General features: G+C 40.9%; 1 protein-coding gene across 1 annotated transcript in view; it reads left to right on the top strand.

Moving 5' to 3' along the window:
• SLC35F1 (solute carrier family 35 member F1) overlaps positions 1–26969 on the top strand; it is a 409920-nt gene that overhangs the window by 357708 nt on the left and 25243 nt on the right. The window contains exons 5-7 of the mRNA XM_070449917.1: positions 2146–2302; positions 4395–4447; positions 13075–13229. Coding sequence (XP_070306018.1) covers positions 2146–2302; positions 4395–4447; positions 13075–13229 — 365 coding nt within the window. The remainder of the gene's footprint in view (positions 1–2145; positions 2303–4394; positions 4448–13074; positions 13230–26969) is intronic.

Raw genomic sequence — 26969 nt, 5'->3', positions numbered from 1 at the left:
TAACAAAAATTATGACTGTGAAAAATTCAAAGTACTGGGGAGTAGATGCCACATAGTCAAAGGCTTAACAGAATAGACCATAATGAAACAAATGTGGAGTTTGAAAAAGATTGGTGGGACTATTCATTGAAACAGTTCAGCCTCATTTTAAGACTTTTAAAAGCTGGACTGATGTTTCTCTAATTTCTATTAAAATATTTCATTATAATTTAACTTTCCTGAATCCATTCATATAAAGTTAATTTCATTAACCAAGAATTCTATCAAGCAGCATTTCCACACTTCACTAATACAACAATAATTGATATTCATAGTAATTGCCCCATGTCACCACAAGATTCTGAAATGACTCCTTATTGAAAAGTGACTGAATCATGTTCATTATAATCTTATAATCTTAGTAATGGATGCTTTTTATTTTATCAGTTATTCCTCAAATGAACTCCTTAAAATTATGAGTTCTGTCATGATTTTCTAGTTGACACATAAAAAAGATTATTCAGTTTTGTAAGTTCATTTGTATCATTTATTTTTAGATTCCACATATAAGGGATGTCATATGATATTTCTCCTCTGTCTGACTTACTCCACTCAGTCAACAGTCTCTAGGTCTATCAATGTTGCTGCAAATGGCCTTATTTCATTCTTTTTAATGGCTGAGTAGTATTCCATTGTGTGTATGTGTGTGCGTGTGTGTGTGTACACCACATCTATCACAACATTGTTAATCAGCTCTACCCCAGTACAAAATGTTTTGGATGTTAAAAAAATAAAAACTAAATTTAAAACAAAAGAGATGAATCAGGTTACTGTAGAATGGCAACATTAATTTCCCCAGAAGACACACTCAGGACACAGCCCTGAGGTTCCTTGGAGCCTCATCATGTTCTTGGGTCATCTGCTCTCCAAGAGCCCAGTGAGGGCTGCCAGCCCTCTCTGATCCAGACTCTCAGCTCCATTCCCTTGAGAGGGACCCCAGCAAACTCTTAGCCTTTCAGACTATCTTCTCTCTCTCTGATCCTTACTAGGAATGGAACTTGTCTTAGAAAAAGTGACACTCATTGGAGTCAGTATCTCTGGAGGTGACCACAGAGGCTTGAGATCTCTCCCCAAACCCCACCCAAATTCTTTAACGTGAAACCTCTTGGTGGAGAGTATGCAGTGCTCCCAGCTATACAGAGATAATCTGGTTCTGCAGTTTTAGATTGTTCCAGCTGAGTTGGGAATGCAAGGCTACTCTAGGGTGAGTCTTTCCCTTAGAATCTCGCTGGACAGAGTCCCCTCCCCAGCTTGCACCTCTTCTGCCCCAGAACTTCACGTCTACTGAGCGCCTATGAGCCGACTACACAGGTCAGAGTTGGAGACCACTTGGGCACAAGCTTACTATGAGGCCTCCAGCTGCTGATTCCCACTCTCCTTTCCTGGCTTCACACTTCCTGGAGTAGAAAGAGTTGCCCTAATTATAGAAAATAGTTGGGTACATAATTTATGAGAGATTGGACATAAACCAAAACTAGCCAAAACTGAATTTAGAACAAATAGATACTTTTTATGAAAGAAGAAAAATATTGATGTGATAATCAACTACATATATTTTCACTCTTCTGTTGCTTGCTTTAGGGGAGTTGAAAATTTCAACCCATAGTCCATTTCAGACTATGAACTTTTCAACCCATGGACAGAAGACATGGGACTCTTCAGAAACAGTACTAGTCCCTTTCTTAGCTAGGGAATACTTCTTATTGGGTAGACAGAGCAACCTTTTTACATCACAACATATCTGAAGCACACATAAACAGACTTTACTTAATCTCAGTAGGCAAAATACAGAACTTCTCTAAAATGTCAGAATAGACTAACCATGTGTGTTAGTTCCTCAGTAGTGTCTGACACTTTTGAGACGGCCAGTCTCCTCTGTCCATGAATTCTCCAGGCAAGAATACTGGAGTGGGTAGCTATTTCCTTCTCCAGGGGATCCTCCCAACCCTGGGATCAAACCCGGGTTTCCCTCATTGCAGGCAGATTCTTTACAGTCTAAGCCACCAGGGAAGCCTCAGAATAAGCACAGGAAGCTGATTTTGCTGGGGCCAAATTCTTGTTAGTAAAATGTTAATTAAAGCTTCCTTTTTCTTTTTCTGTTCCTAGGGGAAAATAAGCTGGTGGGGGATCTCCTGGTCTTAGGAGGAGCCACGCTATATGGTATCTCTAACGTCTGGGAAGAATACATCATCCGAACTCTGAGCCGAGTGGAATTCCTGGGAATGATTGGACTCTTCGGGGCATTTTTCAGTGGAATTCAGTTGTGAGTAAAAACTAACAAAAAACTCAGGCAGTTGATACGCTTAAAGCTTATTTTTAAAATATTTTCCATTTAGGTTATGGCTGTTCACTTTATTTTCTAAAAATCAGAGCTAGAAACCTGTTACAAACCTCCTACATGAAATGTGAAGACTCAGTATCTTTATTAATAAATTTCTTCCAAACTAAATGAATTTTTAATGAATTTATGTAATGGACTTTGAAAATAATTTATAAGAGAGCATTAAAAGTACATTGATTCTCCCAAACCAGCCAATGAGGTTTTATTAATACTTAGAGAAATAGGAAAACCAAGCATAAATGCCATGATTTGATGCACTTCCAAAAAGGGCATTCTGTTTACTAGTGACAACTAGTATACTAGTCTTTTACTAGTAATCACAACTTAGAAAACTTCGAGTTTTAAATTTGTCCTTTATTTTTTTTTAATTTGTCCTTTTATAATTTCTTTTATTGCTCATGGGTTTTCACAAGTGAACCACATTTCAAATTCATTTCTCAGGGAACTTCCTGGCAGTCCAGTAGTTAGGACTTCTACTGCCATGGCCAGTGTTCAATATCTGGTTGGGGAATTAAGATCCCTCGAGCCTTGTGACTCAGCCAAAAAAAAAAAAAAAAAACACCAGCAACAACAGAAATTCATCTCTTAGAAACTAGAAACTTAGTGTTTCCATTTTCCTTAAATGGGTCAACATATAACATAGGCATTCACTAAGCATCAAAAAGTCAGAAACAACAAGCTTTCAGTAATTCTGGCATTGGAGTATATATGTCATCATTGACTAGGGCTCAGAAGTTGCTATGGAATAAGTATCAAGCAAAGCCTAATTTTTCATCAATAAAGGCCATGTATTTTAGCTTCACGTAAGAGATAAAGAAGCATAATATATCCTCCTGTCAAATTTCAGCAAATCCTATCTGCAAAGTGAGTAATTCTGATTTTCACCACATCACTTTCTACAAGCAGGTTCTTTGTCATTGCATCTGTGTCTGAAACTATTTAAGGAGGCTATTTTTGCATCACTTTAAATCTGTTTTGCAAATAGGCTCTTTCCAAGAATTCTCTAAATTTTGGTGTCCTGAGATACAGGTGGGGAACTCCATAGCAAACAGGACCAGGAGATAGGAAGACTCTCTAAGACAGATTTATTTGGGATTCATTTTGAGAACATGATGGCTTTCTAAATTTTAAAGTTTCTAAATTTGGCACTTCAGCTTCATAAGAGGAAAAGAAATTGCCTAGTTCAACTGTTCGTAACCAACATTTTGTAGATGGGTGGCTCATTTTATGGATTATTATTCTTGAATCCAAAAAAAAAGTATCTTCGGAGATCTAGCACTCGTGTGCTTCAGTTATAGACCATTAGAACTGAGGAGCCCTTCAGACACACTGCTGCCAAAATCGTGGAAGAGGCGTATGAGTGTGTTTGGCAACTTGTCAGAAATGCACATCCAAGGGCCCTACTCTGATCTATTGAATCAGCCTCTGGAGGGATGCGGCCCAGGAACTGTTTTTTTATTTTTCAGACATTTTTTGGGGGCTTATTATTTATTTTAATTTTGGCTGCATTGGGTCTTCATTGTGGCGCATGGGCTCAGTTGTATGTGGGATCTTAATTCCCTGGCCAGGGATCGAACTTGCCTGCCTTACGTGACACGGCAGATTCTTAACCACTGGACTCCCAGGGAAGTCCCCAGGAAACTTTTTTTAACATCCTCTCCAGGTGGTATTTTTGTACATTTAAGTTTGAGAAACACTGCCCTGGAGAGTGCTCAATCAGAAAACAGATTAAACCTGCAAGCCCAGAAATTTTCCAACCTCGCCATGTACTTTTGAGAAAGCATCTGAGCGAGAAGTGAAAGCTAGAGGCACACTGGGTGAGAAGGACCGTGGTGGGTCTGCGGGAACCAATCTTGGGCTGAGCTACCTAATGAAACTAGCCTCTGTGTGATCTGGAGTTATTTTTGGAATTCAACTGGTTGCTTCACGATTTGTATAAATCTGGTTAGTGAACAACAACAAGAAAAAAAGTAGGCCACATCGCTCACCAGCTCTGCTTTCTTTCAATCCACAGAGCTATAATGGAGCACAAGGAGCTGTTGAAGGTGCCCTGGGACTGGCAAATAGGTAAGGGGTTTGCTCACCTGAGATGCTGCTCTTAGTAAACCAGGAAAATAACCTTTGGAGAGTGACTGGGGTCGTGGTGAGGCACCAACCGGGAAAGGACTTAGACTGCGGGGGACAAGAGAAAATGAAACCCCCCTTGTCACTCTGGGGACTCTCACCCTCTAGAGGAGCCTGATCTGTATGATTCATAATGTTTCTTAATTGAGCCTCTGCCCATTATCATCGTCAGGATGCCATTAGTGTGGACACAGAAGTGTGTTTTTAGGTTAAAGACCAACCAGAAAGAAAAATGCCCCGAGGTGCTGGTGGGACACAAATGACAGCAATTTGCTCTAGCTGAGAAACACAAAACTGATGTGATCATTAAAAAGTGACACTTTACTAAAGGGGAAAAAAAAAAGCTGAACTTAACAAAAAGGCACAAAAGGAAACAATGTAATGGACATTCTGAACCCATAAAAACCTTTTCAGAAGGGAGCAGTTTGCTCAAAAGACACGGTTAATTGATCTCCAAATGGACTCAGTGGAAAATACCAGACAGGCTTTGAACCACTTCACAGTCATCCAGGGCAGCTATGCACCACCTGTTTCGAAAGTCACTTTTCTCCTAAAAAAAAAAGTAGGACAAGGAGTTAAGATCCTAGGTGATGCTCTGATAATGATCACTCAGCAAGCCTTGGAAGGGGCTGACATTTCCCACCCTCAAAGGTCAGGGAGGAAGCCCTGAAACCTCCCCTCAGTGTCTATACCAAGACACGGGTTCCAGCACTGAGCCTGGAGGTGGGCTTATGAGGGTGCTTGGAAAATGCGTGCCCGATGAATGCAAATGGGAAGTGAAAATACAGGTGGTTCGCCACTCTGAAGCGGACTGTTCAAGCCATCCCCAGCTTACATGCTCTTTCACAGAACTAATGGTGGTGGTGGTCGTGGTGGTTTAGTTGCTAAGTCGTGTCCGACTCTTACAACCCCATGGACTGAAGCCCGCCAGTCTCCTCTGTCCATGGGGATTCTCCAGGCAAGAACACTGGCTGCTGCTGCTGCTAAGTCGCTTCAGTCGTGTCCGACTCTGTGCGACCCCATAGATGGCAGCCCACCAGGCTCCCCAGTCCCTGGGATCCTCCAGGCAAGAACACTGCAGTGCGTTGCCATTTCCTTCTCCAATGCATGAAAGTGAAAAGTGAAAGTGAAGTTGCTCAGTCATGTCCGACTCTTCACAACCCCATGGACTGCAGCCTACCAGGCTCCTCCGTCCATGGGATTTTCCAGGCAAGAGGACTGGAGTGGGGTGCCATTGCCTTCTCCAGGGATCTTCCTAACCCAGGAATGCGAACTCAGGTCTCCTGCATTATAGGCAGCTGCTTTACGGACTGAGCTACAAGGGAATGGCTCCCATCAAATTCTGCTTCTCTGAACAAGGACAACAGAGACATAAAGCTCCCTGCACCATTTACCTGGACCCTGAAGCGTCCAGGGTTGACTTGCTGCTGACAGATTCCCTCTGAAGACACAGCAGGCACTGCCGAACTCTGCCCCACTCCCCTGGGGTTCTCTCTAGTGACTTCACGCGCTCCCCAGCCCTTGTGTCTGTCACAGTCCGGCCGTTTAATTTCTCTCGAGTTTTGCTGTAAAATGACACAATTAAATGAAAGTCAATAAAGACAAGGGATTGTAGGGAGGAGAGGAAGGCGGCTGAGAAGGGAAGCCAGCTGCAGGTTACAGCCTCATGGCCTCTGAGAGTCTCAGAGCCAGAATGTTAGCTGTGCTTTGTAACACTTCACATGCAGTGGTCCATGAGTATAAATTAATTTTATATTAATAGTAGTAGCACTAATAAAAAATAATTTGTCCTCCAATTATGCAGATGTCATGTGCATGTCCACCAAGGCTCTGTTATAATTCAGTGTTAGTTAAATGTGTCATCAGAGTACATTGAGCCCTCATATTGCTATGAAAATGTCAATTCCCTGTGGTCCAAGATGATGAAGGGCCGTGTGAAAGGAACACATTGTAAAGCCATTTATTTAATTTTCCTGATTGGAAATGAGTCTCAAATGGTCTAGAAAAGGAACCAAATATTCATCTTTTCTTTCTGAAGCGTGGATAAGGGTCATCTTTGTCCTCCTACCTCATCCCAACCTACTGTAAGCTTCTAGTGACTTAGCTCAGTTCTAGGCACATAAAATTTAATGAAAAAGTATTTTTTAAATGAGTGAATGAATGAATGACAAGCCAAGGAGACGGGGCTTGTCTTACTGTCTCTCAACTTACAAAAATGTAGACAAAAGGGAAAACAGTGGAGAAAGGGCACGGGGCTTAGGCTTAGCTTTGACATTTCTTTCTGGAAAACCAGGAGATGGCATAGCGGCTACTGCAACTTGTGGGCCCTGGAGGCAGGGAGACACCCAGAGGGATGGAGCTCCCATCAAGGCCTGCCCACATGCTATAGGAAGTCACCCTAGAATCCTGAGCTGTGATCAGTGTGCTGTAGTTGACAGATCAAGATCCAAGACTCTCTTTATCTCCCACCAGTGATCCCATCACAGTCTCTTGCACAGCTCCTGTGGTTGCCATTTTACCAAAGTAAAAACATTTTTTGTTCTATGGATCAAATGGGATAATAAACATGTTTTATATTTTCTGGATTCAGAAAGTATTTTGTAACAGCTTCTGATATTTTCTAATAACATTGACCAATTGCAAGATACAAAGAGTAGTTAAAAGCAAGAAGATAACAATCTTTGATGCTGTTTGTTTTTATTTCCTAATTTTACTCTACTGAACAGAAAGACTGGGGCTGGTTATGTAATCATGAAACTCAAGTGAAATGTAGGACCTTATAGAACTAACATGGTCTCAGTGAGCAGGCGTGTGTGAAATCTAATAACTAGCTTAAGCGTTCCCTTTATCCCATTTGCCATTGTATTGAAGGACAGGTGTTAGCTGATATGCAAGTCCACTGTCAAAGGAAGGAAACATGAGAGGCGGGTCACCCAGAACCAATTTGTGGTGTGCTGGTGGTGGTTAGTCGCTAAGTCGTGTCTAACTCTTGCGACCCCATGGACTGTAGCCTGCCCGGCTCCTCTGTCCATGGGATTCTCCAAGCAAGAATACTGGAGTGGGTTGTCATGTCCTTCTCCAGGGGATCTTCCAGACCCAGGAATTGAACCTAGGTCTCCTGCACTGCAGGCAGATTACTGCATTGCAGGCAGATTCTTTACTGACTGAGCTACGAGGGAAGCCCCTGGGGCTTCACTTTTTTTGCCATGAGCAAAGATTGCTTTGGTTTTGATTTTGTCCAGGAGGCCAAAACAAGAGATTTGACCTTTTCCTGAAGATGCAGTAGTGGGACCACAAAGCAGAAAAAAACCTTACATATCATTAAGAATAGTATAGCCTTTCTTTTTGCTAATGCCGAACTGGAGCTGGGGAACTAAGGCCGCTTCACTGGGCTCATGGCTGCCTGTGGTGGAACTAATTGCACCCTCTGAGCCCGCCCCCCAGGTTGGCGCCTTAGTACATATGTCCTGATTTCATCTTACCTCGCCTTTATTTTTAAGAATTAAAAATGACATTTTAAAAATCTAGTCAAAGGAAAGTGAAAGAATACCAGTGTGATCCCAAAGAAAATGATGAGATAAAATATACGCAGCAAACCCAGACATATACTATATATATATATGTATATACAATATCCATTACAAATAAACACATGTATCACCTATCACATGATATATCATGCATTACAATGCACTGTGTATATATCCCATATAAAATGATATGCTCATTACAGTCAAATAGAATGCTTCATCCATGTCCTATTTCTCTTCATAATAATTAAACAATATAGGTTAGTGGTATGCACGCAGAATTTAAAGTCGGGCAGCCTGAGTGACCTGAAGGTGAGCTACTCGACCTCTAGAAGCTTGTCTTTTGCCTATCTTCTCACAGATTTGTTTCTTACCCTTACTCTGCTCTGCAGTGCAGAGACTGACCCTTGCAAACAATGCCTCCCAGGCCGGCATGTTAATTGACTTTGCTAGATTCGCCCTGGGAGGCAGTAGAAGGAGACTGGAGGGTGGGAGGAAGCAAGAGACCAGGATGTGTCTCCCTGTTTCAGGTCAAGTCTCTAGCAATGGCCGAGTGTCCTCTGATCACACCTTTGCTCCGCCTCCCTGACTTCTGACCTCTGATAACATGGCCTCCTGCCTGGACCTCTCTGGCCCCAGGGATATGAATAATTTACTGCCATTGCTAATGTCTGGGTTGTCTTACCATCCATCTTTCCCCATTGCCCGTTCAAACTCCTTTATAACTTGTACCCCATATTGTATTTCCTCTGTTGAACCTGCTGTGGACTGTGCTTATTAACCAATACATTCTATGAGCCTATTTCCTCATGTGTGTAAAGAGGATAACAATAGCAATGGAGTTATACTGTTGTGGAGATTAATGTACATAAAGTACATGACGCATAGCAAGTACTTAGTCTTAGCTGATGGTATTCTTCCCAGTTTCTCTAGCTTAAATCTCTTTAGCATATGAGGACAAGAGTTACCAAATCCTGTCTTTAGTGAGAGAGAAAACATTTCCGAAAAGAAACGATCATACATATACTTTGTCTGAAAATGTAGTTATTGTACCCACCATGTGCTTTATCAGTCAGAAGTAATTCAGTTTGTTTGATCCTGTCGATCGAGTGCTTGAAAAATCCCATAAGGACAGTAAGTTGGGCCTTCGGATGTATCGCTGCTGCTGCTGCTAAGTCACTTCAGTCGTGTCCGACTCTGTGTGACCCCACAGACAGCAGCCCACCAGGCTCCCCCGTCCCTGGGATTCTGCAGGCAAGAACACTGGAGTGGATTGCCATTTCCTTCTCCAATGCATGAAAGTGAAAAGTGAAAGTGAAGTCGCTCAGTCACATCTGACCCTTTGCATCCCCATGGACTGCAGCCCACCAGGCTCGTCCGTCCATGGGATTTTCCAGGCAAGAGTACTGGAGTGGGGTGCCATTGCCTTCTCTGGGTGTATCACTAATGTCCATTAACTAGTCAATTTTTTATCTGAGAACAAAAAATCAGCAAATTGCAGCCACACAACATGCCCACTCTCAATCTTGTGTTCATTTGGCTGCCTGGTTACCCACACACAGAAATGCTGGTTGACCCAGCAAAGTGATTGAATGTGATGGTGTTTGTATTTTATTCCCATCCCCCTAAATTTAATTTCTGCATTTGTAAAGAATAAGTTTAGGACGTTTAAGTGTTTAAGCTTGGAGAATCTCAAGGCAGCCTGATGAAGAGAGTGAACTCTGCCGTGTGTCTGCTTTCCTCCACTCCATGGCTCATCAGTTTGCTTGTAAAGTCACACTCTTCTCTCTGAGCTACCAATTACAAATCCACTCCCTACCGGACAAATCTTTTTGGATAATGCACAAGCATCTCAAACTTAACATGTTCAAAATGGAGCTTTTTTTTTCCCCTGAAAGCCTGGTCCTCCTGCTCAGTTCTCTGCAGCTCAGTAAATGATGTTATAATTCAGTGACAGTTTCTAATTAGCCAGAATCCACATGAACCCATTGTAGGTCAGTTCGTAAAGAATCTGCCTACAATGCAGGAGACCCAGGTTCGATTCCCAAGTCAAGAAGATCCCCTAGAGAAGGACATAGCAACCCACTCCAGTTATTCTTGCCTGGAGAATCCCATGGACAGAGGAGCCTGTCAGGCTGCAGTCCATGGGGTTGCAAGAGTCGGACATGACTTAGCGACCAAACCACCATCACGTGAACCCATGGGTGTGTCTGATGCTGTCCTTTTTCTTACTACATGCATCCAGTTTGGACCACCAGGAAAGTCTTGGGAGAACACAAATATTTCTGAACAACTACTTTGGAATGTTGTAAAATTGAGTAGAAAGATTTTAGGCTACTCCAGTGTCTCAGCAGTGAAGAGTCTGCCTGCAAGACTATGCAATGCAATGCAGAAGACTTGGGTTCAATCTCTGGGTCAGGAAGATCCCTTGGAGGAGGAAACGGCAACCCATGCCAGTACTCTTGCTGGGAAATCCCATGGATGGAGGAGCCTGGCTGGCTATGGGGTCACAAAACAGTCAGACACAGCTCAGCAACTAAACAATGACAGCACATCCAGTCAACACATCCAGACAACACATTCAGCAGGGCGTGCTGAACCTTCAGAAACCAGCCACTTCCCTTCATCACCACTGCCACTCTGAGCAAAAGCCACCAGCATCTCTTGCCTGGACGGAGACCCTGAGCTCCTCACTGGTTTCCTCTGAGCTTCGCTCCTTCATTCCCGTCTCCATGCATATCTAAAGCCATCCTTTAGAAAGGTAGATCAGACTACAAGTTAGCCTTCTGCTACAAATTCCTCAATGGCTTCCCATTACAACTAGAATAAGATATCAACTTCCTTCCAAGACCTACAAGACCCCACATAATCTACCCCCTGCCTAATTTTCCAGTCTCCTCTCTTATCACTGTCTCAGTCTGTTCATCCTGCTCAGATATTCTGGCCTCTTGCAGGTCCTGGAAACCATTAGGGTCTTTTCATTTGTAGGTCTCTTTGCCTAAATTATTTTTCCGCTGGCCATCTCCTTCTAGTCCTTCAGCATTTAAAGTCAATGCCGCTTCCACCTTTCCAAAAGCAATACCCCTGTAATTCCCCATAAGCAACGCTTTTCTTGCTTCATAGCACTAATATCAGTTCTAAGTTTCTTGTCTATCCTTTTTTTCCATTGCATGCTAGCCCATAGCAGAGTTCCTTGAACACAGTAGATACGGCAGTGAATACATGGTTGAATAATTGAATATACAACATCAGATCTCACATGTGAGAGTTCACAGTATATCAACACTAGGTCAGGTGATGGGAGGATAGGATTGTTGACCTTCCTAACTAAGTCATGCATAATCTAAATTTTAAAAAGTGATGGGGACGGAGGCCCTGGTTCCTGGACTATATTTTAATCAAGTTTGATTGCTTTTAGTAGATTAATTTAAGGGTGTATCTTATCCCTAGTCTAGTCTGTTCATCTCAGATTCCTTAAAGGAATACTGAATTAATTTTTATGTCTTTTCATGTATTAATCATAGGTTATTTAATATTGCCTTTTTAGTAACTTGTTTAAAAGAAAAATGAATTATAAATAGCATGAAACCCAAGTACAGGAAAATTGACCAATTTTAGGGACTTAAAACTTCAGACAGAGAGTCAAAAGCCATCTGACATGACTGTGACAGAATTTCCACAAGAGGACTTGTATAATTTACTGAACAATTAATAGAAAAGTGATTATTCTAGGTTCCTCTTAGGGCATCTCCACCACACTAGAGGGGGCTGTTGTACTGAGTTTGCTTACTTAATATTTTTATATGGACGTGACATGGCTATCCTTAAACTTAATATCAGAAACATGTAGAATAATAATTCATGACCTTAAATACTTCCCATATGGGAAAACCAAATTTCTCTTTGGAGGGATCCCTGTTCTTCAGGGTCAAAGGGACTGGGTGTCCAGTACCTGCCAAATCTTCCAAAATTCACAGGATTCAAAGAAAGTGATCTGCCTACAGCCTAAACCAAACATGCCATCAAGGTTCCCTTGGATAGTTTGGATCTTTTATTTAATATTATATAAAAATGCCCAAAGATCCACTGAGTTGTAATACTTGTGCTTATTCTATGCCTTATTCTTTTAAGGTAGAGAAATGGGCATAATTCTTCTGCATTTGTGTTGTATCAACATTGAGGAAATGATGAACCAAACCCTAGATTTAGCCATAATCTTCTGTTTTGGACTGAACAAAATTATGTACTTAACAATTGTATATTGAGTTATAATTAGAGAGAGAGAGAATTTCAGAGTTTGAGGGACTAATCATGTAGCAAAAGGGCATTTTTTAAAAATCTTTCTGTTTGGCAAAACTTAATTATTTGATGGCCTGCAAAGCATTTACCTATTTATAAAAGAGCAGAGCCTACGTATGAGAGCCCACATATGCTAGGAAAAGTGATGGTGGAATAGGACTCTGGTTTCAGGAGTAGTGCTAAGCAGAATTCAGAAATCTGGAAGAAACTGACAGCTCATGTGAAATGATCTATCCAAGGTCACACAGTTAGGATGTTAGTTCAGTACTGTGACTTAGTCCACATCTCTTTGACATGTAAGCGCTTTCATTTTAAGGATTATGCAGTTATTCATTGTTTTGAGCAATACATGGTACCAAATAGTTTTGTTCCTATGTTGCAGATAAAAAGAAGTGAACAAAGTTTTAAAAGACATGGGTACAAGAAAGTAATTACAGCACAACCAGAAGTAGAATTTAGAAGCCTTGACCCTATTTCTGATTGTAGCCACTCTCCTTCACAGCAGAGGCGAAACATCAGATGTGTGTGAGAAGCATATAGTTCTTGTTCCACATGCAGGTTTTCACTTATTTTATGTTTTAGCTATGTATTACCCAATAAAAAACATCAGTTGATGGAGTGAAAGAAAAACTCCTGGGTGAGAGTGGAATGGAGCGGGGGTGCTGTTCCCCTCCACCCACTGTGGCTCCACCGAGGCCCCGGAGGAGGCTATGATATCACCTGTCTTTCCTCTCCTTCCAGGACTGCTCTACGTCGGCTTTAGTGCCTGCATGTTTGGTCTCTACAGCTTCATGCCCGTGGTCATAAAGAAAACCAGCGCCACGTCGGTCAACCTCTCCCTGCTCACCGCAGATCTGTACAGCTTGTTCTGCGGGTTGTTTCTCTTCCATTACAAGGTAAGTTGAGTCAGTGCTCCTGTCTGAAGATGATACTCGTAGGAAAGAACACGTATAGGTAGGAATGCTCTGCAGTGGAGTTGCCCTAATTCTGCAATTTTGCATCAAGAAGGACTGCACTTCTGGATGCTGACCCCCATGACCTGGGTGTTTACATTCCAAGTGTTTCAGATGGAAAAGAAGCTGCCTGCAATGCAGGAGACCCGAGTTCCATTCCTGGGTTGGGAAGATCCCCTGGAGAAGGAAATGGCAACCCACTCCAGTATTCTTGCCTAGAGAATTCCATGGACAGAGGAACCTATTGGGCTAGTCTAAGGGGTTGCAAAAAGTTGGACACAACTGAGCAACTTTCACTCACATAAGACAGAGGCAACATTTTGTTATGAGAGACTAGTAACTATGACATTTGATAATGAAAGGTAAGAGACAGCCATAGAGGGAAGGGCTTGCAAACAATGGGGAACAGTTTTTCTGACATCGTTCACCCTAGAAGCTTACTCCTTTTCCAACCTAAAGCTCGGAAGACATCCAGTTCCCAAACTATAACTGCCAAATGGATTCTGACAAAGGCACCTGAGGAGTGTATTCTCTTTGGAGAAAAGACACAGTTCCTGCAGTTTCTATTTTGCATATATTTTCATAGTAAATATGAATGGAAAATGCTAATGCATTCAAAATAGTTTCTTTATTAAAAGACCAAGGTTTCAGTAAAGGAATGCAAAGAGATACTACGAAGCAGTTGCAGTTAATTTATCAGCCCTAAAGGAAAGAAGAAATCATTTAGTCCAAAGATAGCTGTCTCTTCAAGTGTAAGACTCTACCCATATCCTCAGCCAAGATAGGCATGATTTGACTGGCTATGGTTCCCTGAGCTAGGCTATCAGATGCTGTCTTTTAAATGCTATACTAACTGATTCATTAACAACTGGCTAGAATTGGTATGTGAGAAGAGACCCACTTGCCATTCCTTAACTAGTCCTATAACTAGTCAGCAGGGATTATGACAAGTGTGAAATGGGACAAGTATGGGATATCCAAGGGCTTCCCAGTTGGCACTAGTTTTAAAGAACCTGCCTGCCAGTGCAGGAGACGTAAGAAACTTGGGTTCGATCCCTGAGTTGGGACGATCCCCTGGGGAAGAATATGGCAACCCATTCCAGTATTCTTACCTGAAAAATCCCATGGACAGAGGAGCCTGGTGGGCTACAGTCCATCGGGTCGCAAAGAGTAGGACATGACTGACATGACTTAGCAAGCATGCACGGGACAGCTAACACATAAGACCAAACTAGGACAGGCAAAAGGAAAGAGGCATTGCTATGGCCACTTCTAGCCAAGTGCCTTATCAGTGGCATTATAGTTAATATCACCTTCTCACGGGTTTGGCCAGTGGAGGGGGCATCTTAGTGGGCGGGGCATCTTCAATCAGGTCACACTGGGTTGGGAGGTTCCCAGAGAAGTGCTGAGCTGGAGCAAGTATATACTTTAGAGGTCCAGAGGCAAAGCAGCAGAAGCAAATCGTCAGAAATATTACCGTGCTAAGCCAAATCATAGCCAAGAAACAGACCAGGAAGAGCAGACACAGGTGGGAAGGAGGTCACCAACAGGGTTGGCAGCTGCAAGGACCAGAAGCAGATCTGGAAGAGGAAAGGTGGAGAAAGCGGCTGTGGCAGCAGATAAGAGATAAAATGCTGAAGTCGCTGCTTTACTTGGAACCTTCTGCCCAGCCTTGAGGCAACAATGGCAGCTTCAAGAAACTGTGTATTGTTGGATAGCATTGATACATTGTTAGTATTTCATTTTCTCTGCTTGGTGCAACCTCTAAGTCTTGAGTGCACCCTGGTTCTCATAAGGGTAAAATGCAAAATCACAGCATGTTCCTCCCACTGCTCCCCACCACAGTGCTGGTAGGACCCCTTTCCCTCAGAATCACCCCCAAGCAACCCCCAAGCTGGGGTCTCACCAGCACAGCGCAGTGGCTGCCGTTTTTCTTCTTTCCTCTACAACTAAGCATCCACATCTAATCCATTCCTCAGCGTGAGTTCCAATCTCAGCACTTCCTCCTGTAATCCTCTTTATAAACTCTTGAACTAGAAGAATCCCTTTCATCGTCCTTAAAGGAAGATGACCGAAGCGTATTGTTTTTATGCAGGACTGCGGTCAGCTCTTGGGCATTCCAGATCCAGCTCAGCTGTCAGCATCCCTCAAGGCAGTGCTCAGAAAGTCTGCTTTCACCAGGGGAACTGCTAAAAATGCAGATTCCTGGTCCATAGCCCTGGGGCCACAGAATCTGTATCTGGGAATCTTCTGGGGGAGTCTGCTGCCAGTGAGGCTGATGTTCTCTGATTGTGAGAACAAATACCTGGAAGGGGTACCTGAATAGTGTTTGTGCCTGCTTGAGTCTGTCACTCTTCACACTTCATTTGGTTAGACTTGGGGCTCTCTACATAAACAAACATCAGGAGCTGAGAAGGTTGATGAACCAGGTAAATTCTAACCCTTCAAAGTCCATCTTCTCCACTTACCATTTATGTTACTGCTAATTTAGGAGAAGTAACTCAGGAGAAGAGGAAGTCACGTCAGACCTCTCATCATGCCATCAGAAGGGAACCTGTGTTATCTGGAAATGATATGCCTGGATTCACCAATTTGGAGGAGTCATAGAAGTTTTTTAATTCTTAAAACAATGCTTTGCACTGTACACATATATTTGGTTACAGTTTAACAGATAAATTCCCTTAAGGCAAAATTGGTTCAACACAATAGGTGTTTTCTCTATTTAAAATTCATTCCTATTGTTTTTTTAAAAATCAAACTTTCAAGACAAAGTTATAGGTTCACAATTTTGAATCTACAAGTTTTAAGAAATAATACGAGAATTCCCATTTACCCTTTATCTAGTTTCGCTCATTGGTGACGTCTTCCAAAACTGTGGTATAGTATCAGGATATTAACACTGACCCAGTTAAATTAACAAACAGAACATTTCCATCCCCACACGTGTCCTTATTGCCTTTTTATAAACATACCTACTTAGTGCTCACTCACCTCATTAACACCTTGAAACCACAAATGTATTCTCCATTTCTCTAAATTTGTCACTTTGAGAATGGCATGTAAATGGAATAATACAGTATGTAACCTTTGGGGATCGACTCTTTTCATAGCATAATTTTTCAGCATAATCATCTGAAGATTCATCCAGATATCTATATCAGTAGCTCATTCTATTTTATTGCTGAGTACTGTTCCATGGCACGGTTATACCAAAATTTATTTAACCACAGACTCAGTGAAAGACTCTGGGTTTTTTCTGTTTGAGGCTATTACATATGAAGCTGCTCTGAACACTCATGTACAACTTCTTGAATGAACCAAGTTCTCTTTTCTCTGAAATAAACACCCAAGAGTACAATTACTGGGCTTGTGGTTCTCCCACTCTGTGGTTGTGTTTTCATTTTCTTGTTAGTGTCCTTGGAAGCACAAAAATTTTTAATATTGATGAATTCCAATTTATCTATCTGTTATACTTTTAAAGGGCTTTCCACGTGGTGCTAGTGGTAAAGAACCTACCTGCCAAAGCAGGAGACTTAAGAGAGGCGGGTTCGATCCCTGGGTTGGGAAGATCCCCTGGAGGAGGGCATAGCAGCCCACTCCACTATTCTTGCCTGGAGAATCCCATGGACAGAGGAGCCTGTTGGGCTACAGTCCATAGGGTCTCAAAGAGTCAGACATGACTGAAGCATCTTAGCGCACACACACGTACTTTTAAAACCATGAAAAGGAACCAATTCAAGCCCACCATGGCCTTTGGGCCACCAAGCCTTCCCAGGTGGTTTCAGATACCACTCTTCTCCAGGGTTTAGTAATGACTGGCAGTTGCCTCACAGTGTCTGCTCTAAAGAGATGGTTAAAAGTCACAGTCTACAGAGTCCAAAAGTCTGTTCTGTACATGTGTCTCTTTTTCTGTTTTGCATATAGGGTTATCGTTACCATCTTTCTAAATTCCATATATATGCGTTAGTATACTAATTAGCCTCCAACTAATAAAAATAAACGAAAAAAAAATAAATAAAAATTTTAAAAAATTTTTCAAAAAAATGAAAAAGTCACAGTCTAAGGAAGAGAAGATTCATTTCAGGTCAGGGTGTCTTGATTTAGAGTGTAGTGTTGAAGAGAGCTTAAAGTGGCACCCCTCAACCTTGATTACATGTTGGAATCACCTGGAGAGTTTTTTAAATACTGATGCTTGGGTCCCACTCACTGATTCTGTATTTTGGCAGTTGGCAGTGCAGCCTGGGCTTTAGATTTGTTAAGGACCCCCCACCCCCACCCAATTGAGATGGTTGGATGACATCGCCAACTCCATGGACATGAGTTTGATGAGTTTGAGCATACTCTGGCAGATGGTGAAGGACAGGGAAGCCTGGTGGACTGCAGTCCATAGGGTCACAAAGAGTTAGACATGATTTAGTGACTGAACAACAATTGATCTTGGTGTGTGACCAGAATTGAGAGTCGCTTGTTCAGAATTACTGTATGTGGCTGCAAGCAAGTGGCATCAGGACCAGAGGGTGAAGGTTATAAGATTGTAGTGAAACAGAAAGAGACCTTGTTAATAGTCACCTGAAAGTAGAATAAACTGTCTTGGGAGTTCCCCTCACTGGAGGAAGTGGGACAAGAATGTGAGATGTGTGGGAGGGGGGTTCAGGATGGGGAACACATGTACACCCATGGCTGATTCATGTCAATGTATGGCAAAAACCACCACAATATTGTAAAGTAATTAGCCTACAATTAAAAAAAAAAAAGAATGTGAGATGGTTGCTGTGGAGGGGACTCACTCTTCAGTTCTGACGATTAACCCGTGACCTCTGGGATCTCATTTAGTTTTACTACAGTCTGCAGTTAGAGTTTGTTCTTTCAGCTCATCATGATGTCTTTGAACAACCTCTGGTCTGGTTATAAATATCTACCAGTTGAGAGAGGAGGGCTTTTTGCTCACATATGTTGCTTACCCAGGCAGAACTAAATAATTAAATGAAGCTCTCCTGCCCTACATTGATTATTTGCTTTTTTTTTGCTTTCTATCCTTGGAAAAAATCCATTCCCTTCCCCGCCCACCAGTCCACTGTCTGCAGCTTCTCTGCTTCTTGTGCTGACTGGGCAATAAAGACCCACATCTCAAGGAAGCAAAGGACTTAATTATGAATTAGGCTGTCTACATGGTATAGAGTTCTTTCAGACTCTAATTTTATGAGACTTTTGAGAAGTGGTCATGTTTCTCTTCTTTATTACACCAATGCTATGGAATCCAGAACAGTAAATCCACAGCAGTCCTTGGAAATTACAAGAGATGAGCTCTGTTGGACCTCAGAGATTCCCTAAAACCAAACCTAGGAAGAGATTTGCATGGGAAGTTTTCAAGTTGATGGTGTCATGGCTTTTCCAGGTCAAAGCTTGACCAGTTATGAACTCTATCCCCTTATTGACTGAACACAAAAACCCTTTTGAAATTGAAGGAGTATCCCTATGATGGCTGTAACAAATTAGCATGTACTTAGTAGCTAAAAACAACACAGATTTATTAACTTACAGTACTAGAGGTCAGAGACTTCGCTAGTGGCTCAGACAGTAAAGAATCTGCCTGCAATGCAGTAGACCTGCATTTGATCCCTAGATCAGGAAGATCCCCTGGAGAAGGGAATGGCAACCTACTCCAGTATTCTTTCCTGGAGAATTCTATGGACAGAGGAGCCTGGCAGGTTATAGTCCATGTGGTCACAAAGAGCCGGACATGACTGAGCAACTAACACTTTCACTTCAGTAAAGGTCAGAAGTCTCACCGGGTTGAAATCAAGAGTTAGCAGAGCTGTGTGGTTTCTGGAGACTCTAGGGGAGAATCTGTTTCCTTGTCCTTTCCAGCTTCTGGAGGTTACCTGCATTCCTTGGCTCGTGGCCCCTCCCTCCATCTTCAAATCCAGCACTGCAGCATCTTCAGATCTGACTCTGCCATTCATGTGTTCCCTTATAAGGACTCAAGTGATTATATTGGACCCACCCAGATAATCCAGAATAATGTCACCATCTCAAAATGCTTATCTTCATCACATATGCAAAGCCCCCTTTTACCACATAAGGTAATGTATTCACAGCTTTCAGGGATTAGGATGTGAACATTTTGGGGAGTCGATTATTCCGCCTGCTGCAGGAGGCCCATTAATAACTTACCCCAAGACAAGTAAGGGTACATTGGCTTCAAGCTGGACCACCTGGGACATGCGAATGTGCTCTTTGGAAGCTGATTCTGGGCAGTGAAGCCACCCTCCACCTATCTATACACACTGTGCTTTGCTGAATTTCCCAGCTGCTTTTTAAAGTAGTTATGTTGCCTGTTGATATGTGACTTTAAGAAAGAAAACACTACATCAGGTGGTGAGATAATGAATTGGGTGGGAAGATTACTTCAGTGTCTGCTGTGTCAAGCATGAATTCAGCTGTCTGGTGTGGCAAAATGAGCTTGGGCTGCAAAGCCAAAGGAGCCTAGGTTTAACTTGTGGTTTCTCTTTATTATTTAAGTGTTTTGATCCTGTTATTTATTCTCTCCAAACTTCAAGGTGATTAGACTTTCCTTAGGGAGCCTTTGAAGGCATTACATAATTTTTGAATGGTGACCAGTGGTGATGTATTTCTCTGAGTGAAAGTATATAGTTCAGGATTAGTAATCTCTCTCTCATTCAATTTTTAGGATGCTGCTCTTAAACAGTCAGATTTTATAACTGGATATGTAGCTTTAAACAATTTTGTTTGAGATTTTTCTTATTCCTTATCTGAAAAGGCAGAACTGGATCTCATGCATAAAATTTTTTAAAATATTATATTAGTCATTTTCAACTGACTTCCTTGATTCCTTCATTACAGTAGAATTTTTAGATGATACCATAAATTTAAAAAATTCAAATGTTAAAATAAAATATCAATTATTCTTTCATGATATTCCATTATGTACTGAATATTCTTCAGGAAAAAAAGTAGCCAGTGTTGAACATACAGGATATTCCCTTTTGCCTGATATTTAAAATAGAAAATGGCTTACTTCACTTCATCCTGCTATTACCTTATCAAGGCTTAATATTGCTCCAGAACTGCTGTAATGGTTAAACTTGAGAGTAACTTCATAAGAGGTGATTATTTTTTTCACTTTATCAAAATAAATAAAAAAATTGATAAAGAAAAATAATGAACACTGTAAAGCCTAAGTCCCCTTTGAAAATACTCCACTTAGTCCATTGGCTTACCTCGTTCCCCAGATGGAGCAGCATGAAGCCACAGGTGATTCTAATGCAAGAGTAATATTTCAGGAAAGTAAGGGCTTCATAGAAGTTACACACTTACATCAGGAAGATGTTTATACCACCCAAAAATTCACTACTGAAAAAGGGAGAGTTTTCAAAACTATTTGTCCAAGAAGGCCACTTTATTCTGGGTAATGTGATTCCTATGAATCACATTTAGAAGTTTATCTGTATGTTTTAGTCTCATTTTTTTTTTTGACATAAACAATTTAATGTGTTTTTTTTATGAAATGCTTTTTTATTTTTTTTCCCATTTATTTTTATTAGTTGGAGGCTACTTTACAATATTGTAGTGGTTTTTGCCATACATTGACATGAATCAGCCGTGGATTTACATGTATTCCCCATCCTGATCCCCCCTCCCACCTCCCTCCCCATCCCATCCCTCTGGGTCTTCCCAGTGCACCAGCCCTGAGCACTTGTCTCATGCATCCAACGTGGATGCATTTTAAACCACATTTTAACCACATTTTTAGTCTCATTTTTAAACACACTTAGAACTTTATTGGTATGTTTTAGTCTCGTTTTTAAACCAGCTTAATTTTTTGTAATTGCCATGAGTTATTTTTGACAAATAATCAGAAAAGTTTCTTACATCGCCAACTGACTATTCAAGCAATCCAGATTACATCCTATGAGGACAGGTGTCAAGCTCCCTGATTCAACCTGACCCTCTCTGTCAGTCACTAAAAATTACCCCCCAACATGTGCCGGTTTCTCTTACTGGTTTTGTTGTTGTTGTTATAGGAGACTTGGCGAGAAAAGTTTAATAACTCTGAATGTAGGGCTAATTTTATAATATATTGTTATGCACTAAATTTAAAAGAACTTCATTCAGCAAATGTTTGTGTGTTCTACGCCTGCAATGCTCCAAGCACTGTTTCAGCTCTTAACTCTTTATTTATAAATAAAGGTGACAAGAACAGCAAAAATCACCAGGCGGATTAATGCAAAGGATGAGATTCCAAACCACTGAAACTTGAATAGACCAGCAATTTCGAGCATCCTTAACATCTGAGTTTCAGTGCCAGAGTTTGCAGAGATTGCATCAAGAGTGGAATCTTTCATTAGCCATGGATCTGAATCTGCAGCCAAGCAACCCTGTTGATCCTTGGCGACAGTAAGCAATTTCAGCAATGGAACTGCACTTGAAAAGCCGGGGCAGGCAGCTCCAGCCCATTGCAACCAATAAGCATAAAGCAATACTGCACATCTTATTTAGAAAAATAGCCACATATGTGACCAGTTATATTTCTTTTTGTGAGAACAGCATCTTAAAAAGGCTGTGAATTTTAAGTTCATTATCCCTGATGCAATTATAAATGATAGATTTAAAAACTGACACTGCCTTTATGACTTCATATTTTTTTTAAACTGTGACTGGTGAGTAGAGAATTGGAGAAACCAGCTTCACTGAGGCATCAAAGTGTTTCACATGAAATAGCAGATAGTGAGAGCAATGAATGCTTGGACTTCGTTTCCCTCTGCCCAAAAACTCAGTGTAGTGTCTCCTAAGGTTTCTGTCTTGCTGAATTAGAGCAAGTGCTCTCATGGGTGGGAAGGAGGGCTCACCAGGCAGCCGTTCAGGATCCCAGGCTCCTTCCATCTTGTGGCTCTGCCATCCTCTGGAGCAAGGATCAAACACTATGGACTGTGAGCCAGCCTCCCATTTTTGTAAATATAATTTTATTGGACTATAGCCATGTCCATTTCTTTGTATGTTATTCATGGCTGCTTTTGGCAGCACCGAGGAGTTGTGACAGGGTCTGTATAACCCAAGCCTAAAATATTTACTGTCTGGCCCCTTAAGAAAAAATTTGCGGGCTCCTGGGCCAGGCTCTTGCAGTCCTCTTCAGGGCTCTCTGTGAGATAGCCTAGAGACTTTATGGGCTACATAACTTCCTCCTCATTCTATTGGCTGGAACTCAGTCATGTGGCCACACTCTATTGCAAGGGAGGCTGGGAAATGTAGTCAAACTGTTTGTGTGGAATGGAAGTAAAAGAGGTTTAGTGAGCAGGTAGCCAGTCTCTGGCGCATGAGCAATTTCCATTTACCAGAAATATTGAAAGAATTAGAGAAGTTGGGGATAAATTATGAGGGAGATCCAAAATTATAACCAGAAGTCAAAATTCCAGCTACACGAATCTATTCATAAACTCCACATCATAAGCAGATATTTTGAACTCGTCTCATCAGGACAAGCTGTAAGGAAGAACAGAATGAGCTAATAGTGATGCAGAAGTTTCAAATGGAAAGGCTTGTGGTTGGACTGGAGCATAGCCAGGAAAAACCAGCTAGCTGTCTTCCGAGAGAATGTGTGGGGTGTGTTTTTCATCATGGTGCATACCATCGCCCCCTCCTACATTCTCAGACACCTAATTTTGTCAGCAGACCTGTATGGATCCATCTCTCATGGATGGGGTCACAGAAACCAGAGCATCAGTTTGCTAAGATAAAGAACAAAGATTGGCTCAGACATTGTCTTGACTAAAGCTGAAACATCACTCTACACATCTTTAGGGGCTACTGCAGATGGGAGATTTATTTTTTAAAAGACTATGCTTAAAGTTTTGAGAGTTTTTATTTACTTCCCTCTATAAGAGATAATTCAATGCTATCCTTTCTTTATTTCCTGACTTCTGTTTCCTGTTTTTATATTGTGATTATTTTAATAGCTAATCTCTATCAATATAGTCTCTATGTAATATCTCCATACTTACTACATTTGCTGTACCACCGGTCTCTGAAATGCCAGCTCTTCTTTTCTGAATTCCTCATCTTGATTAATCTCTTATTTGGCTTAGTTTCATCACTGTTCACATCAGGAAGCTGGCATGCACGGTTGTCCAGGCTGCCCACAGTGCAATTTGTCCATTCATGAGGAACATTTTCCAGTAGATTATAGTCAAGTACCTTAAAGAAGGGAGACTATAGTCACTGCAAAAGTGCTATTGAAAAATGGGACAAAATTGCGATGAGACACTGATTAGAAGTTGATGTTAATAAGTGGCTTATTCTCAGTGTTAATTGACAAACACGTACAGCAAATTAAATGGTTTCTCTGTTTCTGTTTACCTCATTCTTTGTACATAACTAAAACTCTTCACTCTTACATTGCTAAACACTAACTTAGCCATACATGTAGTTTCTTCCTTATTTAAATATATTTTAGGCTATGTTTTTTTTTTTTTTAATAAATACATTGTAAACCACTCTGCAGGCCTTCTCATTTAGCAATGTAACTCAGTGTAACTTGAATGTAAATTTTGGCTACTAGTGTCACATGTGGTTCCTTCTTGATGTTTCATGGAACCAGGCACTTTTGAGCAGGAGTAGAGCTGTCTCCCATTGCTCTGGAAGTCTCAGCAGTTATGGATTGTATTGGTGTTGTCTTTGTGCACTAACCAGTCCCAACTTTAAATGAAAGTCCCGCCTTGTGTTAGAAGTAAGTCCTAAGTTCCCATGATAAAGACCATGCACATCTCCTTCTCTGCTGCATCCCTGATATCTGGTACAGTGCCTGGCACAGTAGGTGTTTGCAATAATTTATTCAATGTTAGGTTTACTTCTGGGCTTCCCAGATGGCACTAGTGGTAAAGAAACTGCCTGCCAGTGCAGGACATGCAAAAGATGCAGGTTGATCCCTGGGTCTGGAAGATCTCTTGGAGAAGGGCTTGGAAACCCACTTCAGTATTCTTACCTGGAGAATCCCATGGACAGAGGAGCCTGGCAGTCTACAGTCCATAGGGTCACAAAGAGTCGGACATCACTGAAGCAACTTATCATGCACATGCATGCAGGCTTACTTCTACAAAAAACAAATTAGAGGTTGAACTTCAGTTTTCTACACTGAATGTTATTTAGGAATGTTTACATAGGAAGCAAAAAGCTTTTGACTGATATGGACTCTAGATCTCAAGTTGATGACACCAGCTGAAAAGTTAAACATTTAGATCCCACAATAGCAAGTCACTGTTTTGAGTCATTCTTTGAGTTGATGAATTGCCTAGGGATGGATATTAGAAACCAGTTCAATAACATAATAACTGTATATGTTGTCATGGAAGATGAGAAAAATGGAACTCACATCAAGGGTTGAAAATTTGCTAAGAAATTTATTCTATTTACAGAAAAATCATATCTAATATTCAGATTTATTATTTGCAAATCAACCCAAACTAAAATTGTGAGATGTCATCATCATATACTATATTTTTGTATCTGTATGTGTATTTGTTGATGTGTCTACATCCACAGGGGTTCACAAGCAGTTCTATAAAAGAACAGATCTGTAACAGATACTTCAGACTTTGTGGGCCAGACAGTCTTCACAACTATTCAACTCTGCCATGGACATGGCTGTCTTCCAATAAAACTTTATTTACAAAACAAGGCAACTGCCAGATATACTAGTTTACTGACTCCTGACATAGACTATAACTGTCCTTGCAAACTTTTCCCTAATCTTCAGCACCAGGAAATAAGCATTTCCTCTGCCAAGTGCATCATTAATAAAATGAAAGCTCTACACAAAATGCTACAATTATTTTTGGACTTCAAGTGTGTGGACTTGTTTTCAAAGCTAATTGTAATCATTTCCATGCAGTTTTAGAATGAGTGGAGTGTCTGCCTCTTATTTGAGTTCTTGGCATCTAAGGGCACATCTGTTAGTTCTGTTTTAAGGATATCTGTATACAGTGAGAGGTCTTCAGTTTATTGGTTAATTGTTTTCATTTTACCTAAAGAAATGAGTGGACTGTCAGTGGTAAACAGCACCTCTGAGTTAAGATGAAGGATATTAAAGCCCTTGCTTACAGAGAAGGATGAGCAAAAGCTTTTGGAGACAAGGTGCACATTCTAAACTGATTTTCTGCATACACTGTATCCCAGAAGAAACAATCATATCAGGTAATAACAGTAAGATTAAAATGAACTTTCCCAGAATCACAAGTCCAGAGAAAAGATACCATTGTGTGTACGCACAGGTTAACTTGACAATAAAAAAGATCATTTCCAAGTGACAGATCTCTTTACAGCTTAGTGAGTTCTCACCATCTCCCTCAAAACTATATATTAAGAGAAACATATAGATGAGTATATCAATGCATGGATGTCAAATTTAGGGGATGCCTCTAGATTTTTACTTTTAAAACATGTTTATATAATAGTAACATAACCCAAAGGTCACATTATTTTCAAGTCTTAAGACATTAGATAACTTAATTTTTAAAAAACTTTAATTTTGTAATAGGGTATAGCCGATGAACAAGCAATGTTGTGATAGTTTCACATGCACAGCAAAGGAATACATGTGTATAAATACACATGTATCCATTCTCCCCTGAACTCCCCTCCCATCCAAGCAGAGTCCGTGTGCTATACAGTAGATTCTTGTTGGCTATTCATTTAAAATATAGCAGTGTATACATGTCCAATAATAGGTACAAAGTTTAAATTAAAAGGGGGAAAATGGGCTGGGATGGGAAGGGAGATGGGAGGGAGTTTCAAAAGGGAGAGGATATATGTATACCTATGGCTGATTCATCTTGAAGTTTGACAGAAACCAGCAAAATTCTGTAAAGCAATTTTCCTTCAATAAAAAATAATTTTTTTTAAAGGGGGAAAAAGAACAAGTGTTAAATGTCCGTCACATTTTTATAAGCACTTTATGGATTTCAAGTATTATGCAATTCTGGGAAAATGTAATGATGATTATATAAGATTTTATGATGAAATAACCATTTATTCTTCCATATTGCTGATACTTCTCAGTGATATTTTGGAATTAAAAAGTGAGTTTTGAGCGCTATTGTAAGAGAAGGTGACAGCTGTTTATCAGGTTCTGTGAATGAAGAATGTTACCTGCCTTATCAGTAAACAGAGAATGTTGCAGCCATCAAGCTATCAGCCACTGTAGTCAAGACTGTGTAACTTCAGGGGATTCAGAATGGAGAAAAACAGGATACTAACCCTAGATAGTTAACGAGCATGTCAAAGGAATGACTTCAATGACCCAAGACTCTTGTATCTTCCCATATATAAATGCTTTATGTATTTATTAAATTCATTAACCTGGGATATTTATTTTTTGTTTAATCAGCAGAAATCTTTTGATGTTTACCCAATTTGTTTTTGCAAAATGCCTGTATATCCTGGTTGCTCCCTTACTTCTTCAGAATACTCCCTTTTACAGCTCCCTGAAGACCTGTCTCCTGGGCTTAAGTCCTCAGAAAATTCACCAAATAAAACCTAAGTCTCAACTTATAGGGAGTGCATATTTTTTCAGTCGACAGTACCAAACTCCTTATTTAGGAAAAAAAAAATTGATGAGCCATGAAAACCGTACAGTGATTTCTTCCTTGACAGTTGCCACATCAAAATATT

This window comes from Odocoileus virginianus, chromosome 19, assembly GCF_023699985.2.
Source record: "Odocoileus virginianus isolate 20LAN1187 ecotype Illinois chromosome 19, Ovbor_1.2, whole genome shotgun sequence".
In the NCBI taxonomy this organism is placed as follows: Eukaryota; Metazoa; Chordata; class Mammalia; order Artiodactyla; family Cervidae; genus Odocoileus; species Odocoileus virginianus.
Note: the sequence above shows the minus strand (reverse complement) of the source record. Positions and strands in the feature narration are given on the sequence as shown.